General features: G+C 43.3%; 3 protein-coding genes across 3 annotated transcripts; 2 read left to right on the forward strand and 1 right to left on the reverse strand.

Moving 5' to 3' along the window:
- Positions 1–14,172: 14,172 nt before the first annotated feature.
- LOC123408251 (cinnamoyl-CoA reductase 1-like) lies at positions 14,173–14,772 on the reverse strand (the record flags this gene model as incomplete). The annotated part of the gene is made up of 3 exons (XM_045101402.1): positions 14,173–14,317; positions 14,417–14,609; positions 14,706–14,772. Coding segments are annotated over 3 exons (405 nt in total), but the record flags the coding sequence as incomplete, so codon positions are not given.
- Positions 14,773–14,775: 3 nt separating this feature from the next.
- LOC123408253 (THO complex subunit 7B-like) lies at positions 14,776–15,738 on the forward strand (the record flags this gene model as incomplete). The annotated part of the gene is made up of 2 exons (XM_045101403.1): positions 14,776–15,090; positions 15,654–15,738. Coding segments are annotated over 2 exons (345 nt in total), but the record flags the coding sequence as incomplete, so codon positions are not given.
- A 3,146-nt stretch (positions 15,739–18,884) lies between these two features.
- LOC123407673 lies at positions 18,885–20,128 on the forward strand. Its single transcript, XM_045100858.1, has 4 exons — positions 18,885–19,017; positions 19,477–19,595; positions 19,847–19,904; positions 20,014–20,128. Exons 1-4 carry the CDS (start codon positions 18,885–18,887, stop codon positions 20,118–20,120), a joined length of 417 nt encoding a protein of 138 aa, XP_044956793.1. The 3' UTR covers positions 20,121–20,128.
- The last annotated feature ends 266 nt before the right edge of the window (positions 20,129–20,394 follow it).

Below are 20,394 nucleotides of genomic sequence, written 5' to 3' on the forward strand. Positions count from 1 at the left end.
CTGTTTTGTGTTTTTCACACTTTCATAATTCTGTTATGATTGTGTTTTTTGTGTTTATTTTGTGTTTGTGCCAAGCAAAACCGTTATGATTAGTCTTGGGGATAATCGTTTGGCCATGCTGGAAAAGACAGAAACTTTCTGCTCACGAAAATAATTTTTTTTATGTAAGATCTTTTGAGTTGATTCTTTTTGCTGCTGACTGCTACGCAAATTCTTCAGACTGTCATAATTTTTCAGAATTTTTGAAGTAACAGAAGTATACGAAGTATACAGATTGCTACAGACTGATCTGCTGTTAACAGATTCTGTTTTTGTTGAGTTGGTTGCTTATTTTGATGAAACTATGGATAGTATCGGGGGGTATTAGCCATGGAAGATTTAAAATACAGTAACCCAATATCAACATAAGTAGAATTTAATTTTGCTACAATACCTAAGGAAGTGGTGGTTTTTTCTTATACTAATGTTATCATGAGTTTCTGTTTAAGTTTCGTGTTGTGAAGTTTTCAAGTTTTGGGTGAAGTTCTTATGGACAAAAAGATAAAGAGTGGCAAGAGCTCAAGCTTGGGGAAGCCCAAGGAACCCCAACATGATTCAAGGATGTCGTAAAATCCTAAGCTTGGAGATGCCCCGAGAAGGCATCCCCTCTTTCGTCTTCAATCCATCGGTAACGTTACTTGGGGGTATATTTTATTCACCACATGTTATGTGTTTTGCTTGGAGCGTCTTGTATCGTAGGTGCCTTTTTTTGGTCACAATCATCCTTGCTGCACACCTAGAGAAAGAGACATGCACTCACCGTTATTTTGTCGAGCTTCACTTATATCCTTTGGTAGACAATTCAGCTCACATGTGCTTCACTTATATCTTTTGAGCTAGTTGAGTTTGCTCTATGTGCTTCACTTATATCTTTTAGAGCACGACGGTGCGTGGCTTGGTAGTTGATCTATGCTTTGAAAGTAGTCTCAAAAAGGGGTAGTTATCCAAAGGGATATGAAAACTTCCACCTTCATGTGCATTGAATAGTTAGAGAAGTTTGGTTCATCTTAATTAGTTTTGAGTTGTGGCTATGGTAATATTGAAGTTATATTAGTAAGGTATTGTGAATCTAGGAATACTTGTGTTGAAGTTAGTGATTCCTATAGCATGCACGTATGGTGAACCGCTATGTGATGAAGTCTGAGCATGATTAGTCTATTGATTGTCATCCTTTGTGTGGCGGTCGGGATCGCGCGATGGTTTATACCTACCAACCCTTCCCCTAGGATTATGCGTTGAATGCTTTGTTTCGATTACTACTAAAACTTTTTGCAACAAGTATATGAGTTCTTCTTGACTAATGTTGAGTCCATGGTTTAGATGCACTTTCACCTTCCACCATCACTATCTTCTTTAGTGTCGTGCAACTTTCGTCGGTGCACAAAACCCACCATTAGCCTCCCTCAAAACAGCCACCATACCTACCTACTATGCCTTTTTCAAAGTCATTCCGAGATATATTGCCATGCAACTACCACCATGACATGTGCCACCACGTCTACATTGCCATTGCATGATCGTAAGATAGCTAGCATGATTTTTTCCTTTAATGTCTATGCCATGCTAGATCATTGTCACGGTACACTACCAAAGGCATTGCATATAGAGTCATCATTGTTCTAAGTTTTGAGTTGTAAGTGTGATAATCATCATTGATGGAGCATTGTCCCATGTGAGGAAATAAAAGAGGCCAGCGAAGCCCATATACAAAAAGAGGCCAAAGATGCCCACCAAAAAAAAGAGGCCAAAGAGCCCACCAAAAAAAATGAGAGACAAAGAGAGAAGGGACAATGCTACTATCCTTCCACACTTGTGCTTATTAAGCACCATGATCTTCATGATTGAGAGCCTCTCGTTTTGTCCCCACCATATAGCTAGTGGGAAATTTTCATTACATAACTTGGCTTGTATATTCCAATGATAGGCTTCCTCAAATTTGCCTTAGGTCTTTGTGAGCAAGCAAGTTGGATGCACACCCACTAGTTTTCTTTAAGAGCTTTCACATACTCTTAGCTCTAGTGCATCATTTGTATGGCAATCCCTACTCACTCACATTGATATCTATTGATGAGCATCTCCACAGCTCACTGATATGCCTAGTTAATGTGACCATCTTCTCCTTGTTTGTCTTGCAACCTCCACCACAATCCACACCACTTATAGTGCTAAAACCATGGCTCACGCTCATGTATTGCGTGAGAGTTGAAAAAGTTTGAGAAAGTAAAGGTGTGAAAACAATTACTTGGCCAATACCGGGGTTGTGCATGATTTCAATTCGTTGTGCAATAATGATAGAGCATAGCCAGACTATATGATTTTGTAGGGATAACTTTCTTTTGGCCTTGTTATTTTGAAAGTTCATGGTTACCTTGCAAGTTTGCTTGAATTATTTTTGTCTCGACATCAATAGCAAACTATTGTTTTGAATCTAATGGATCTGAACATTCACGTTACATAAGAGGAGTTACAAAGGATATCTATGCTAGGTAGCATGAAAGCATCAAAAATTCATTCTTTATCACTTCCCTACTCGAGGACGAGCAGGAGTTAAGCTTGGGGATACTTGATACATCTCAAACGTATCTATAATTTTTGATGGTTTCACACTGTTATCTTGTCTACCTTGGATGTTTTGTTTACCTTTTATATCTTTTTTGGTACTAACTTATTAATTCAGTGCCAAGTGCCAGTTCCTGTTTTTTCTGTATTTTTGACTCTTTTCAGATCTGATTTTGGAACAAAGTCCAAACGGAATAAAATCCCCGAAATAAATTTTTCCAGAACGGAAGAAGATCAGGGGACTTGAGGTCCAAGGCAGGAGAGCCACACGGGGTCCAAAAGCCCTGTAGCCGCCACCAGGGGGCGGCTGCTACCAGGCTTGTGGCCTCCCTGGCGCCCCCCTGACCTAGCTCTTTCGCCTATATATTCCCTAAAATCCAGAAAAAAATCAGGGCATCCACGAAAACACTTTTCCGCCGCCGCAAGCTTCCGTTTTCGCAAGATCTCATGTGGAGACCCTTCCCGGTGCCCTGCCGAAGGGGACTTTGGAGTTGGAGGGCTTCTTCAACAACATCATCACCCCTCCAATGACTCGTGAGTAGTTCACTTCAGACCTACGGGTCCGTAGTTAGTAGCTAGATGGCTTCATCTCTCTCTTGGATCTTCAATACAAAGTTCTCCATGATCTTCATGGAGATCTATCCGATGTAATCCTCTTTGGCGGTGTGTTTGTCGAGATCCTATGAATTGTGGATTTGTGATCAGATTATCTATGAATTATATTTGAGTCTTTGCTGATTTCTTGTATGCATGATTTGATATCCTTGTAAGTCTCTCCGAGTCTTGGATTTTGTTTGGCCAACTAGATCTATGATTCTTGCAATGGGAGAAGTGCTTGGTTTTGGGTTCATACTGTGTGGTGACCTTTCCCAGTGATAGAAGGGGCAGCAAGGCACGCATCGTGTTGTTGCCATCAAGGGTAACAAGATGGGCTTTTATCGTAGATATGAGATTGTCCATCTACATCATGTCATCTTGCTTAAGGCGTTACTGTGTTCTTTTGGACTTAATACACTAGATGCATGCTGGATAGCGGTCGACGTGTGGAGTAATAGTAGTAGATGCAGAAAGTATCGGTCTACTTGTTTTGGACGTGATGCCTATAGATATAGTCATTGCGTTAGATAACGTCACGACTTTGCGCGGTTCTATCAATTGCTCGACAGTAATTCGTTCACCCACCGTCTACTTGCTTTCATGAGAGAAGTCACTAGTGAACACTACGGCCCCCGGGTCTATTCACACCTATCGTTTCCACTTTCACTTTTACTTTGTTGTTTACTCTTTGTTGCTTTCAGTTCTCACTTTGCAAACAATCTATAAGGGATTGACGACCCCTTCATAGCGTTGGGTGCAAGCTCTTTGTGTTTGTGCAGGTACTTGTGTCTTGACGAGATCTTCCATTGGCTCGATACCTTGGTTCTCAAACTGAGGGAAATACTTACCGCCGCTGTGCTACATAACCCTTTCCTCTTCAAGGGAACACCAACGCAAGGCTCCAAGGCCGTAGGGAAATCCTTTTGCATATTTGCCAAGGAAGTTCCTAAAGGCGTAGCCATAGCAGCAGGATTACTGGCGCCGTACCAGGGAAGGTCTGTTGTCGTAGTAACAGTGTACAAGGTGATTTCTTCGAAGAAGGAAGAGAACTGAATCGTGATGTGGCAGCGGAAGAAATGAAGATGTTGTAATACAATGCTCAAGTGTGTGACATCCTGCTGAACTGACTGTGCCCCAAAGAATTCAACAAAATCAGTCGCCTTGAGAATGCAAAGGGATTTTTGGATACTTTGATTGAAATGCATGAAGGTACTGTTTTTGTCTGGGAATCTAAGTTGGATGTGCTTCAAAGTCAACTTGACAAGTTCAAGATGAAGGATGGTGAAGAAGTTGTTGAGATGTACTCCAGGCTAGCTTTCATCACAAATGAGATTGTCGGCTTAGGAAGGGAAGAGATGACCGACAAATTCATCATCAAGAAGATACTTGGAGGCTTGGATGGAAGATACGGCACCGTGTGCACATTGATCCAAATGATGCCAAACTACAAGGTCTCAAGCCAACTGAAGTCATTGGAAGGATTGTTGCTCATGAAATGGCACTCGAGGACATAGATGAATTGCACAACACTACAAGAAAAGTGTTAATCTGTGGCGGATTTCTGATGACGTTCTCGTAATCTGTCATGGAAACTGTCACTTATTACCCAGACGCTAATGGGCCTCAGAATGCAAGGCCCTTTATGACAGACATCAAGGGACTGTCACGAAATCTGTCACGGATCAATCAACTCGGACTAATAGGGCGTAGTTTTTTTTTCTTTATGCACCACTTAGACCGTCATGGATGACTCTTGTTGATATGTCGTGCATGTCTTTTTATTTGACCCACCTTTTAGTTGGATGCAATCAACATTACACATACATAAAAAAACAAGACCAAAACTGAGAGAGAGAGAGCGTACGATGGCGCGCAGAGAAATTTTTTAAGTCTCCAGCGCGGGGGGAGGGGGCGAAATTTTTTAGCCAGCCCATTTAAACAGAGAGTCCACACAAGCCTAACCCTAAATATCCTTATCCCATCTTCTCTCATCCCCAACCACCAGCCGCCGCCGCCGCTCCACCTATCCTCCCCGCCCCTCTCCATGTCGTCGCCGGTGGTGCCAGCCCCGAACCACCCCGCGCCACGCTCTCCCCTCTACTGCTATGGCTGGATTCGCCGCTCGGCTAGGGTTTTGGGCGTTGTCTCAGCGCTGATGGCCATGGGTGCCTCCGGTGAGTTCATCTTCTCCTCCATCTTCATCCTTTCTCCCTCTCCCTCTCTCTAATCTCTGGTATTCCTTCCTTGCAGGGAGAAGAACGTGTAAAGGAGTCACGCTGGATTCGACTGCTTCTCGCCGCGTTGGAGGAATCGGACCGCATCCATCGCGACTGGGTGGGCCTGCGGCCCCTTCATGCCGATGTTGCCGATCGAGGCCTCCTTCCTTGACCTCAATCCCTTCGTACCTATCAAGGAGGTCGTCACACTCGAGTAACGTTGACCTCAAGTAGCAGAGCCCACCCCCGTCCTCAACCTCTAGTGGCAGATTCCACTATATTGTCCATCGGCGGCGACACCAGATTATCCTCCGACCTCAACCTCCCTACATCATCCATCACATCTAGCCATATTGTCCTCTGACGGCGCCACGAGATTCAGTGTCCACATGTGCGATGCAATTGTCGTGCAAGTTGTCTGCCGCACATACATGCCTTGCCTACAGGTCCAACTAGCCTTTCCCCATACACAATATTCCTAGGCTAGAGATGGAGGCCTTTCCCCATACGAGAATCACCAATACATGGCTATGCTAGATACACTCGATTTAATATGTGAGTTCCATTGTATACATTATCCTAGCTTTTCCAAATAAATTCAGATTTCTCTGATTTTTTTTATGTATGGTTTAATTGCTTTTCAAAGTTCACCTTGTATGTTGGTGATAAGTTTTTAATTGATTCTTTCTCTTTTAGACTTTTACTGGATTCAGCAGGTAAAAAAAGAATAGACCTTTTTGTTTGGTTTATAACAGAGAAAGGAACTTGGAAGGAAATTCAATTTTTTCATAGGAATTGATGTTATGTATCTTGTGCATTTAACTTTGAGGGGAAACCGCGTCCATAGAAATTCAAGAATCAGTAGTCTAACCAGGGTTACTAAACATCTATGTGTTTCTGTTATTTATTTTGTATATTCATTACTATTTTGTGATTTGATTGTGGTAACGAATGGGAGGAAGGAGAAGATCGCTTCCAGCCTGCTAGGCACCTTTGTGGTGACTCAGGGTGGACGAAATGGTCTGGTCCGCGTGCGAAAGCTAGCTGCACCATCCTGTTCTAGCCGGATCCGGAGGCCAGGGCACCATGATTCACCAAGGGCACCGTCATGAGGTTTGTCGTTTATTTGTAGGCCGTCTCGTGTCTGTTTGCCAGTTGTCCATGGTGACGGTAGTGTGAGTTCATTTCTGTGGTTGGTTATTGTTGGCAGGTTTGTCCAACACACTGGGGGTTCGAGAGCGTGTGATGACAATCTAGTCCAATATACTGCAGCTCGAGGGACACCATCGCCGTCTAGAGCAATGATACTTGGATTGAAATCTGTAAGTGGAGGATACATTATAACCTGTAAAATAATGTGTGCGTATTGAGAGAGTAATAATAGCATTTCATTCCTGAATGTTGCGTTGCGCGGTCACAATATCTTAGAAAAAATCTTCGGCAATGCTTATTCGTAGCTGAAAATCATCTTCTGAGTATGCTATACATCCTCTCCTCCTCTCACATTGAAGTCAAACCCCCTTCTCCAAGGTAACCAGACAATCCAATTCCTACAAATTTGCAAGCTTTGTTTCTCTCAAGTCTTCCACTCAACCCTGGACAATATTTCATTGAATCTGTGAATTTTCTCCTGAACTAATAGAGCTAGTTGCAGGTCAAAACATTATGATACGAGGGGAAGGAAATATTTATGGATGAAATTTACTTTTACACATCATATATCTTATGTTTATTTAAATCATGTGGTCCTTTTCTCAGTTATGAGTTGTAGTACTACTACATGAAGATTATAAATTCAGTACGATTGTTTTTCTTGCTAATTCATGAGTACCTGACGACAAAGTCACTATCTATTTTTTACCATGTGATGGCACGACAACCATGGGGCGAATATGATTGAATTTGTTTAGGTGGCCTCATGAACACAAAGATCCGTTTCATTTTATTTTCCTTGACCTCATGAAAACAAATAAGTGGAAATATGATGTTGTCATGTTTCTGTAATATGTTATATGTGTGCACAAGTTATCAGCTCTATTTATATTTAAGGGATACATTTTCCATTGTCCACTGATTCATCTACATAAGCCATTCATGTAGATAATATTTATGTGTATAATTATTCATCTACAGAAGCAATGTTATTATTTTGAAAATCCAATGTAAATTATGCTCTAGAGAAAACTTCAGTGTATACATATGGCGTGTTTTAGTTTTTACTGATAATTTGTCCCGACATCTAAAATAGGCTGATAGACATTCTTTTGTTTTCGCTGATATGTATTGCTGTCATACAAACAGGGAAAATAATGTTTTCACTGAAAGCAAGGTATTACTATGACCATGAAATACACGCATTTTTGTTGGATAACTGTTTGAATGTTGGGCAAATTCTGCTTGTTCATGTACGTGTGCTATGTACAAGGGGGCTAGGCTTTGTAATATATTTCCTTGTAGGTAAGAAGATTTTTTAGCATTATGTTGATTGATTTTCTAGTAGCATAGTTATATTCGAGAACTTATTTTATGTTTGTACAACACACGTGATGATGGCAAGTGTCTTCTTTTTTGCGAAGAGATGGCAAGTTTCCTTCCATATGTATTTTGTTTTGCACTTCTCAATCATAGGCATCATTTGATAAACTTTATTTGATCGCAACCATTCTTTTTAGCTCTTTTATTGTTACATCTATGCCGTTTGTTTTGTATCGTTTTATAATTATATAATAGATTTTCCTGTTTACATTTGTTGCAATTCTCCTGTTTCTACTATCTATTCATACCTACAAATATCTAATTGTCTTTTAAATATGCTAGGTATGATTGTGTACTCAGCTACTTGGTGCTGCCATCACAATTTGGATGACGTGATAGTTTCCATCAAGGTTTCCATTAGGAGGGCCGACGACAAGAACTTCAATAGTTTAAGTGTTTTGGTTGTCCAAACTGGATTGCACTATTTTCTAAATTGTTGAGTGATATATTTTATCAATCTATCTTGTAAATTATCATTTCATGGATGATTTTGTAAACTTCTATGTTGTAGATACTTGCGGATGACTACATATTGATTCATACGTGTACATATGACAGTTTGTAAATACCTTTCCTTGGTCTAAAATTGTCACTACAATTTGAATAATGCATTATGCTTAAAAATGTACTTGGTGAAAATTGGGTTAAATGAAATGAAATAGGCTAATGGGCTGAATTAAATTTAAAAGGTTACGAAATCCATGACGATTTCTGTGACAAAAATAGTGTCCATGTAGGCTGCCACGCATTCAAGTTGGTCAATTGAGAATCCAACGTGGCGTTGGTCCATGACGGTCTATTCTGTCACCATGGTTTGGGCCTTGGGCGGGCCTGCGACACATCCATGACGGACAAGAACCGTCGTGGACGACATGATGTCAAATTATGACGCGATATACATGACGGATTCTCAACCCGTCATGACTGCGCACCCCTGACAGTTTTGGGATAACCCATGACGGATTAGAACCGTCATGTATTAACAGATTTCTTGTAGTGCAACAAGTCAAATGATGCTTACAAAGCTTCAAGTGATGCTCCCGCTACTTCAAATGACAATCTTGTTACCAATGAAGAAATCAGCCTCATGGTCAGAAAATTCAACAAGTTCTACAAGATTAGAGGCAAAGAGAAAACCTCAAGCTCAAGATATGTTGAGAAGCGTTCGTATAGTCGTGAAAAAAAACTGCTAAAATTGTGGAAAGCCAGACACTATTCCAATGAGTGCTCGGCTCCCCACAAACGAAGAGAAGTGTCACCTAGAAGATGAAGCTCAAGAGATGAGTCACCTCGCAGAGAGAGAATGAGTAGAGAAGATCGTTATGAACGAAGACACTCCAAGAGAGGCAAGGAACTGAGAAGAAGGACAAGTACACCAAGAGCAACTCAACAAGAAGACATGAAGCTCAAGTTGGTGAAGGGTTTCCGGCTCTGAGTCCGACAACCAATCCGAGAGAAGTTACCACTCTGACTCTGATTATAGTCAAGATGAAGGTGTTGTCGGTCTTGCACTCGTTTCCTCCAACTCCTACGAGTTATTTGTTTCACCAAATGAAGGGATTGGAAACTGCTTCATTGCAAAAGGCCCCAAGGTATCACACCCCGAGTATTTTGAATTTGATAGTGATGAGGATGAATTGTTAGGAGAGGATGACTTTCTCTTTGATAAGACTAGTGATAACACTGAAAATAAACTTTATAATAATCATGCTAGTCAAGAGAAGTCGAATGATGATGATAAGAAAGAGATTGAATGACTAACTAAAGAATTAAACACTCTTAAGTTATCTCATGAAACTACTCTAGAAGATCATAGAGAGCTTGCAAGAACTCATGAGAAGCTAATTTAAGAGCAAGAGCATGAGTTTCTAAAAGTAATCAATGACGATCTTCGAAAGAAGACTTCTTGTTATCTAGCCAAACGATTAGTCTTGTCTACTTCTGTTCCACAAGTTAAACCTAAGAACACTAGTAACAAAGGCAAGAAAGTTTATTCATCTAGTAACAACAATGCTAAAGCTAAATCAAATGATGGTGTTACTAGTAGCTCTCTTGATTCCACCAATGATTCTCTCAGCCAAGTTACACTTGAACAAGAAAACAATTTATCGAAAGGGATTATAGAGAGGTGTCTTCAAAAGTCTTGCCGGAAGCAAGCAATTCAAGGAAATTGTTCGCAAGCAAGGAGCACATCGGAAGAAGCAAGGTGTTGGCTACTTCAATGCCAATGGAGTTGAATGGGTAGAAGGTCAATATCACATCCCGAAGTTTGTTCCTCAAAAGGAGGAGTATGATCCTACTCTCCCCAAGGGAACAAATTCTCAAGATGACCTTCTACCACAATACCACAAGGGCAAGGGCAAGCTTCAGGAGGAGATTGACTCATTTGAGGAAGAACCCCAAGCCAAGGTCGAGTGGATTCCCAAGGACACTTCTAGCACCACTTCATCTAGTGCTACCACAACTCCAAGGATCCCCATAAAGTTGATATGGTCCCCAAAAGGAAGAACTAGAAGGGTTCTTGAGGGGTGACTCCACCAATGAAATTCACTCTTATTCATTTTGGCAAGAAACATATGCAATCAACTCCAACAATATGCATTAGTTTAAGGAGTCACACATTCCCTCATAGGTAAGCAAGGGACAAGGTAATTAATGTATACTAGTCGTCAACCCTGCACGGGCTAGCCTATTTTAGGTACATGTGCTTAAGTTGAACTTCTATTACTACCTCTTATCCGATATAACTGTCACATTTTTTAACTAACCCCACTTCAAAATTGTGACTCTTATTTTGGATCGGTGGGAGTAACATTTTGCACTATACATTATTTTTTAGAACTTAGCTACTTTTCCACGAACTAGGGAAAACGGAGAAGACGTAAATATACTTTTGAAAATCAATCTTACAAATATAGTACAAATCAGACCGTAATTATAGATCCTAAAATTCAATATTCTTATAGTGTCCTTGGTAAAACTGAGTCAAATATTTTATGACTGTACCAGATTATGTGACTTGTTGACGCTATTGTAAAGTGTGGAAATATATTCCACGTGACATAATTTGAAAATTTCGATGAACATGTGGAAAGAATACAGACCTGAGTGCAATACATCGTTGATTTGTGTATTTATATTCCATGGGATTGGTTGGTCTATAATTACATTGTTATAGAAAGAATACTTAGTATATATGAAAATATTTCACTATGAAATTCACAAAAAGATACATGTGAATATTCCCCTCCCTTTGTATATTTACAAACTGAGTCTCCTATGGGCCAAACTTACTTTTTGAAAAAGCCAAATTATGTTTCCTTTCCAAAAAAGTACTATCATTTCCTTTCATAAGTGTGAGTCAGAATCTTATGTGCTTGAAGAATTCACTATCAAAACCCCAGTGACAATAAAGTATCAGAAAATAAATTATATTTTGATTTGTCTGCAATTTTGAAACTTTATTACCTAATATTTATTGTGTATGTTAATAAAAATATTAATGAGGGCATATTTTTATTTAGTGTGTCATATTTTCGATCTACGGATGGTCGTTTTTGTGTAACGTCTAGATAATACATTTCGTATTCGAACGTTAGTATAACATTTACATGTAAGGAAAATACTCATTATTTTTTGCAAAGTTATATTGGGATTTTTTTGAAAATTTTATGTGACAACTTTTGTCTAGATGAATGCTGGGAAATATAATGTCAGCTCAGCCACATCAGATCATACGTGGATCATGCCCATGGATAGTGATCAATTTTTTGACCAATAGATTCCACGACCAATTGCTTTTGGTCATAAAATCCATGACCAAAAACTAGCAAAGGTCAAGTTTGTCTGTTCTTGACGGTCAACTATTGACCCCTTCGTTTTGGTCATCAAAAGGTCTTAACTAAAAAAAATGACAATTCAGTGACCTAAATGGTGGGTCATTATTGACCATATTTCTTGTAGTGATCGTAGAGGATGAGCGCTCGGAACATCTCCACGATCAAGAGTTTGAGTTTCAGGGTGACAATGTGGTGCCTCAGCATGGCGGAGAAACGTCATCGTTTGCACAGTTCACCCAATTTCATCATGAAATACGTAATTTGGAAACTCATATTTAGTTGCAAAATAATTTGGTTGAGCATATGTGAGATCTCGTTGGCAATTAATTGGTGTATCTTGTAGACAATTTAATTTTTATTGGGCTTGTAGAACTTTCCTATATTTTATTTTTGGTTGTGAAACTATGCTATATCATTTGCTTTTGAAAAATATGCAAAATATTTGTATTTGTTCAAAACCGGTGACGGCTAGCCGGCCACGCGGACAAATATTGGTCGATGTGTTGGGCGGACTGCCGACCTAAATCATAAACTGGACGGACACAAAGCCGACGGACGACCTAAGCGGACGAAAAGCACACAAATTCATCGTCCGTTTGGGTCGGCCGGTTGGAGTTGCTCTAAGCAAGGCTCATGCCGCGACCACTCGATTCAGGCGAAGTGGGCGACATGCTCGCGCCGCTCGCAAGGGAATCTAGCTTGAGGGGATCAAGCGGAAGTGCCAGATGCGGGTTAACCGGGCGGGGGGGGGGGGGGTCGATCTAGCCATCTGCTGGTCGTAGTGCGTCGCCGCCCCAGCCACTGCCGGCGTATTCTTCTGCGATCTCCACTTTAAGAGCATCTCTAGTTGTTCGCCCCTCCCCTAGTGCACCCGACGAATGCCTTTTGGCGTTTGAGCGACGCTTTTTTGCCGTGGGAGCGGGCGAGTTTCTAGCCGCGTCCCCAGGTTTCGCCTCCCAGACGTCAATAAATTCAAACTTATCTTTTCTGTTTTAAAAAATGTCTATAGTTCGGCGATCCTCATGCCACAAGTCGGCGATTAACATGTCACAATTCGGCAATCAAACACATGTAATAGTTCGACGATCAAAAGAAAGGAATCGTAGACATGAAATGGGTCAAACGGCTGGTTCTGTGCCGCGGGACTGACCGGGGTTGGCATTGGCATGGGCGTAGTTGGGCTCGGGCTCAGCGTTGGCATAATTTACTCGTGGTTGTCATTGGTGTTATCGTCGTGGTCGTCGTCGGCAGGGGCATATGATTTAAGATGAGGTCGTGCTTCATGAGGTGCCACGCATTGAGTGCTCGTCCGTCATCGACATGTCAGCTGCCATGAAAAACGCTAGGTCGAACAATCTGCACTTTGGATACCGGACACCGGACAATGCACAAACACCGGGACACCATAATTCAAAAAAATGTCTTTCTAGTTTAACCAAGCGATGCGCCCAGGTCCCGTCTCCTTCCTTCGCACGCGCCAAGAGGTCTTGTTGCAGTCTTGCGCCCTGCTCTGTCGTGAAGTCTTGTCACGCCAGAGACGGTTGGGTCCTAGCAATGTCCAGTGTATAAGAGAAGTCTTGTGTCAATAGTTCTCTTGTTTTCCTCCCGCAACATGAGTAACATGATTCATCATCCCAATCTCACAGAAAATCCGCTGTAAATCTTTTGCTTCCTTTCCTTGTACACAATACATCACACGTACCACAGTTGAACTGGCTATCTGTAGAAAATCTCCTTGCACACAAACAAGCAGACACATGAATCAACCAGCAGGCGTAGACACGTCCCTACGAGCGCCAGAGTAATGATTCTAGCCAGCAATGGTGGCATAGAAAGCAAGAGGTATATGCGAGGCACGCGGCTGCAGCGTGACGGACGAGTGGTTTTTCTTTTCTCCCTAATAATAAAGTAAGTAGGGTTTTGGTCATCCGTCGTGGCAATTTTATAAAAAAGCCCTTCCGTTTTCGAAGATTCAACCCGTAGTCCTTCTGTAAGTCAAGTCGAACCGTTATTTTACGTTTTGCACAAAACCCCCTATAATTTATCCGAACTAACCCGTCCCTCCTTTTCCCCTCTCTCTCCCCACAACCCCCACCCCGCAAATGGCGACGCCGCCGGCTCCGGCGGGCGCAGAGGGACCTCCGCCGCTGCTGGCTCCTCCTCCGACCCGACCTAGCCACCGTCGCCGACCTCTCCGCCCACGTCGCCGCCCACTTCGGCCTCCACCGCTCCTGCCCTTGCGCCCTAGATCTGCCTCGCTGCCGACCCTGCACCTCCGCCACGCCCCGCCGCCGGCGGCCTTCCTCGCCGGACCTCTGGCCGCTCCGCCACCTCGTCGGGTGTGGGACAAGCTGGCGTCCGCCAGGGTAGTACAAAGTTGTCCCTTCTTAGTTGATGCAAATCTGTATGCGTGGAGACATGTAGGACTCGACGCTGTCCTTGAGCGTTTCCTCCATCGTCTTGAACTTCCACCCCAGCTTCTGCAGCTTCTCGGAGCTGAACACCTTCTCATCTCCCACCAGCTGAACGAACCTGCCAACTCATTGTCACCGTCGTCAGAATCCCCGAGTTCACGCCCGGTTTGCACACATCGATGTACGTATCTATATTAAGTGATGCATGGCGTCTTACTTGTTTTGGCAGTTCAGGTCCGGATGCAGGCTCCTGACGACGGAAACCATTTCGGACACCTTCCTAGCGTGCGCGCTGCAGATGTACCGGCCGGCCGCCTCCGGACGCTCGTACGCCAGCACAAGGGCGTCGGCGACGTCCCTGACGTCCACCATGTTCCTCACCCTGTCGTCCATGGCGTCCACGCCGTCGCCTGCGTATACATCAAGATCAAATCAAACGCAGTTTGTAATTGCATGGCATGTAGTTGAGAAGTTCTCGTGCTATCTGCAGAGATGGCCGGGCCTACATTTGAGGTATCTGATGAGGAACAAGCTGCTGGGGTTCACCGTGGGCTGCAGCAGAGGGCCGAACACCAGGCTGTAGTTGATGCAAATCTAAGGGAGAAGGAGAGCTTCAACGAGCTGCAGGTTGAGATCCAGCGACAAATCTTGCAAGCTCAGACTGATATTGAGGATCTTAAGAAACAACTTGAACAGAGCAAGATTGAGAGGCAGCACAAAGAGGAATGTGAAGCGATCAGAAAATTGATTTCCTCGCAGCCTCCACGGTCAGAAACCGAGAAACTTATTGCTAATCTTGAGAAGGAGATAGCTAATTTGGAGGCACAGAGTGCAGCATGTACAAGGACGTTAGAGCTTAGGAAGAAGCAGTTTGCTCTTCTTCTTCATGTGGTGAGTTTCTAGTTATGTTCTCTTTTGCTTTCAGAATCATGCTTTTCCTCCTATGTAAGATAGGATGTTAATTTAAATAGTTGTGGTAAGAATAAAATTTGATCATGAATCTTTGGTAGAACCATGGAGCTGCTGCTCCAGCCATATATACTGTCCATTTCCACCTTGAGTTAGGAGCCAGACCAGGAAAAAGCACTGCAAAGTATTGCAATAACACTATTTCTGAAAATGGGTGTCATTTAGGAGTTGAACAGTAGCTTCATGAAGCTAAAAAAACGTTTCTCGGTTTTAATACTTCTCCTGGCAATGTTTTCCACCATCCAACATGATTCTTAGCGCTCGGGGAGAAGATGGACCAGGCAAAAAAATCCTCTTGCTGATTTGAATTTGCAGTAACTAATTTTATTTGATTTTGTAATATCTATGAGATCCAAAAACATGAGACTGGGAGGCATAATTCATCTTTTTGCAGATTTGATATATGTGAACTCGAGCTCCTGCAGATGTTAATTTGTTTACTGAAGCTCCTGCAGATTGACATTCATGGACATATACTCCTGTAGATTTCATCCAAGGTATATCACACCCAGTAGTTAGACCATGGTGAGAACGATGTGTAGCTGTTGTCTGCTGATGCCCAAGCTTATATTACAACTAACTCCACGGCCTTGGCAGCTCAAAGGTGAGTGCAAGTGTATAATTTCACATGATAATTTTCTTGGAAAAAGTTACAACATACTTGGTATATAATAGCATTGCAAATTTTGGTAATCAAAAGTGTGTGCATATGGATACTTTGATTGTCAATGCAGGGATGCACTCAGTTTTCTAAAGGAATACCCTGTACGCAGATACATCATACATGTATCACTTCACAACATCAATACATGAGCTGTATTAATCTGCCTGAACAAAATCCCATGTGTGAAGAATGTGGTATTGTTTACCTCGACTCAATGTTTCTTGGTGTATAGAGATGTTGTATTTGGATGAAGTTAAATATTTGCATAGAAGAAATGAACATGTATATTTCCTTTTACTGCTCCATGTATATCTCAGTAAGTTATGGGTCATACAATTTCCGTAAACGGACTCTAAGCTAAGGCTAATCATGCCTTATCATCAATTGTCTCCATAGGAGTTCCTGTTGTTGTTCACCTCTCACCAATCAATCCATGTGTAGGCGTGCTTGCAGAATGAGATATACAAGCACATGTGGCGTTGCTGCCAGCGTACTTCTCCACGACCAACCATCATTGTCCGTTGCAGGTATCTTGCTAATGTCTCAATCCAGACGAGTTGTAATCCCGTGCTGAGTTCGTCTTATAATTCTGATGTTGAGTGATGGATCGTTGACACCCACAACTTATGTGCACTTCCATTCTCACGTAGCAAATTTTATACTAATCGCTGAACTCAACATTATGTATACCATGGTGATGGATGTGTGTATTCTTATAATACATGAGGAACGTTGAGATAATATAGTAACATCAAGCGTATGTGCTCACCGTGAAGATCGAGGTGTGTTTTCTGTTAACTCTGAATATTTTTAATATATTTTTCTGTTCCAAATGACAAACTGCAAGCATGATTAAGTTCATGGATCCATATTAAGGATTAATATAGTTAACAAGCATTCATATGCACTGATTTCAATAACTTGAACAATCATAAGATCCATAGTGCATCAATGATTCAAGGTTTGTTCACCGTAATCACAAAAAGGTGTGTTCACTTAACTATTATTTAGTCCATTTGGCTATTAGTATAAAATTGCATGATATCAATATTACACGGCCAAGATGCATGTAGTAATTGGTTCTCAGGAGTTTTGCCCATTGTCAGGAGCATCACTATGCTTGTCTTGCAGAAATTATGCAGGGGAGCATGACTGTAAATGCTGGCACTTCATTCTCTTTGCTAGATAGAACCACAAGATGCCGATTTGAATGATCCTTGAACACGAACATGCAGTTTTTAAAGATAAAATGTGTGGGTGCGATGTGTTTTTTCTCCCGGTGCAACGCACGGGCATATCTTGATAGTTCCTAATAATAAAGCGCGGCGCGCTTTCCGTCGTGACCGTTTTTCAAAAAAGCCCCTTCGTTTTCGAGGATTTAACCCGCAATCTTTCTATAAGTGAAGTCAAACCGTTATTTTACGTTTTGCACAAAACCCCCTATATTTTATCCAAACTAACTCGTCCCTCGTCCCCCCTCTCTCCCCACAACTCCCACACCTCAAATGGCGACGCCGCTGGCTCCGGCGGGCGCAGAGGGACCTCCGCCGCTGCTGGCTCCTCCTCCGACCCGAGCTAGCCACCGTCGCCGACCTCTCCGTCCACGACGCCGCCCGCTTCCGCCTCCACCGCTCCTGCCCTTGCGCCCTAGATCTACCTCGTTGCCCTTCACAAGTGGATCTGATGGGAGCTGGGAAACGAAGCTCACCTCCCGTGCTCCCGGCGGCTGTTGGCCACGGCCCCCGCGGGCTGCCGCGCCCACCACACGCGGCTCCCGGGCCACCAAACCACCCCCGCCGGCAATGGTGACGCGCGCCGCCCTCGACCTGGATCTGAAGACCCGAGCCACCGTGGCCTCCCGGATCTGCCGCCTCCTCCCCAACAACCGTCGCCTCCCACCGCCGCCTCCTCCCCAACCACCTTCGTCTCCCGGATCCGCCGCCTCCTCCCCAACCACCTTCGACTCCCAGATCCGCCGCCACCAGCTCGCCCTCAAGGAGCTGACACCCGTCAAGGAGCGGTCCTAGTCGGCCACAGCTCGGTGTCCGTCGGGGAGAGCACCAGCCGGAGCTTCATCGCCGACCGGGGTGACCCTCTTCCTCCTCCCATCGAGATCTCCCTCATACTACTGCAGGTGAACTACGCCTCCACATGATGTTCATCGGTCAGAGCTATAGCCAAATTCGTCGTTGGTGCTTCACCTTGCTCAATCTCCACTACAGTTCAAGTTTCTTGGCCGCAGCTCCTCCCCTACTGCAGACCTTTGAGTCCAGGCATCTGCGCCAAAAAAACGTTGTGCCCTCTCGTGTGGGAGTGCTCCTCAAAATCTTCTAACAATGAATGTTCTTCATGTTATGGACTTGTGCCACAGCTTGTTCTAAATTTCTTTTGAACCATAATTGAATTTTCACTATGATACACTATTTCATCAGCTCTTTACTGAAAATAATGCTTCCTGTAGTGAAGAATAAGGCTTCTTACCACCTCTTTTGTGCTTCTACTCGTGTGCATTGCGAGTCGTGTGTGTGCACTGCACTCCATTCCCACAATTTGCAAAAACTTAGTGCTACTCGTGTAGGTGATGGTGTTGCTTTTTTTGTGCTACTCTGTTTGCTTGTTGCTGTTGCATTGGCAAGGTTGTTTGTGCTAAAAAAAGAGAGAAAGTTTAGTCTGCAAAACTTACAAAGTTCGTGTTGAAAAAACAAAACAAAAAGTTCATTATGCTAAACATAAAAAGGAGCACACATTCCACTTTGAGAAACTAGGGATTGTGCTCCCGGCGGCTGTTGGCCACGGCCCCCACGGGCCGTAGCGCCCACCACATGCGGCTCCCGAGCGCGGGGGGCGCGATGGTGCTGGAGCTGGACGCGGCGGGGGTGTCGCCGGCAACCGGGGAGGGCGCGGGCGCGCTCAAGCGACGGCTGGAGGAGGCCATCGACGGCGCCATGGCCCTCATGTCCGAGCCCAAGTGGGCGCCCTTTCGGCCCGACACCTCCTACTTCGCGCCGTCCCGGCCAGATCCGGTGCCTCCCTCCTGGATCCGCGACCTCCCATGGCCTTCGCCAGCTCGCTCCCGCCCGCGACGGCCTCCGGCCTCCGCGCGAGCCACGCCCCGGAGCTCGCCTTCCTGCCGCTCAACAGGAAGGGCGACATCTGGCTACGACGTCGGGGAGCCCGGCACGGAGGTATCTGTCTACGCTTCAACCAGCTCGTATTCAAACCGCTCTCCCTGGAGTCGGCCTGAGATTTACTATGGTAATTGCTAGGCCGTGGCTTCGTGCTGTCACTCCGTGTGCTCAAGATTAGTTCTTTCACCCTTAAAAAACTATTTCCTTCAATCTGATTTGAAGTCGGGTTGCCAGTAATGATTTTACTACGATGTTAGAATGTTTGTGTCACACCAAGCCTACTTATGCTTCTGCTGGTTCCTGAATCCTGACAATGTAGTAGCATTCGTTTGCTGCACCCAAGTTAGTGGATTGCAGTGAATCCTGACCATGTTTTGTCTTTCTACTTACCAGGGGAAATTGTAATCAAACTGGAAATTAACCACACCTGTAAAGAAAATTTAATGAACAACCTTTATTTATTTATATATGTTTGCCTACTTTTTGATGTCTGTTTGCAACTTCGTTTGTAACCAGTAAGGGCTGAAGTGAATGAATCTCCAAGTGCTTTAGCGATTGATGCTCTCTCCCAAGTTAAGCATGTTCTACTTCCAATCACCGACCGCAACCCTTACCTTCCAGAAGGCACAAGACATGTCTGTTTCCTTTTTCTGATATTTGATTGTTTGTGTTTCGTTGCTAAAGAATCATGTATATGTATATTGCATTTATAGTTTCGGGGACTCTAAACATTGTGGCCAATTTCCAGGGCAGTTTTATTATGCCCATTACTTACACCATAGTTTTCTTTGAAGGAATGACTCTTGGATGATCCTTTTTTCCTTCATGGAGTGCAATAGTTGTTCTTTTAAAAGTGGCTTACCCATAATGGCTGATGATGTGCCAGGCTGCAGCCACAACCACTTCTCTAGAAAAGAAGTATGGAGCAAGCATTACGGTAGTTGGTATGATCTCAATTCCTTTAAAATATTACCTTTTCTTGTTTAAGCTATTGCGCATATTCGTTTATATAGCTTAAATTCCGCTGCATTAAAATTCTACTATTCATTTCAGTTATTGATGATAAGCCAAAGGAGTCATTTCCAGAGCATGATACTCAAATGTCAAGCATTAGATGGCACCTTTCTGAAGGTGAGAACCGTTTCATTTGTTTATTTTGAGTTAAAGAGCTGGCCCCCAATTTCATTAAGTACATGAGTTTTTTATTTTGAGTTTTTTTTTGAGTTTTTTATATGTTTATCATTTATTATGTACCTCACACTGAGAGTATAAGCTTGCCAGCTTAGAGGGTAATTTCGTAGTGGTTGCATGGGGGCAGGTGCATCATTTCTTGTTTGATTTGGTGTACGTACATTGAGGGAAATCTGTTTGGAAACGAGGATGTATTGGTTCATATTAATCCCACTAAGTGGTGAGGACATGACCCGACCTTGC

This window comes from Hordeum vulgare, chromosome 7H, assembly GCF_904849725.1.
Source record: "Hordeum vulgare subsp. vulgare chromosome 7H, MorexV3_pseudomolecules_assembly, whole genome shotgun sequence".
In the NCBI taxonomy this organism is placed as follows: Eukaryota; Viridiplantae; Streptophyta; class Magnoliopsida; order Poales; family Poaceae; genus Hordeum; species Hordeum vulgare.

What these genes read in the sequence shown, in the direction of transcription:
- LOC123407673 (XM_045100858.1), top strand. Translation starts at nt 18,885, where the DNA reads ATGGCCTTCGCCAGCTCGCTCCCGCCCGCGACGGCCTCCGGCCTCCGC. An exon ending in TTCCAGAAGGCACAAGACAT is followed by an intron (nt 19,596 to 19,846) that starts GTCTGTTTCCTT and finishes ATGATGTGCCAG; the next exon opens with GCTGCAGCCACAACCACTTC. An exon ending in AGCAAGCATTACGGTAGTTG is followed by an intron (nt 19,905 to 20,013) that starts GTATGATCTCAA and finishes TATTCATTTCAG; the next exon opens with TTATTGATGATAAGCCAAAG.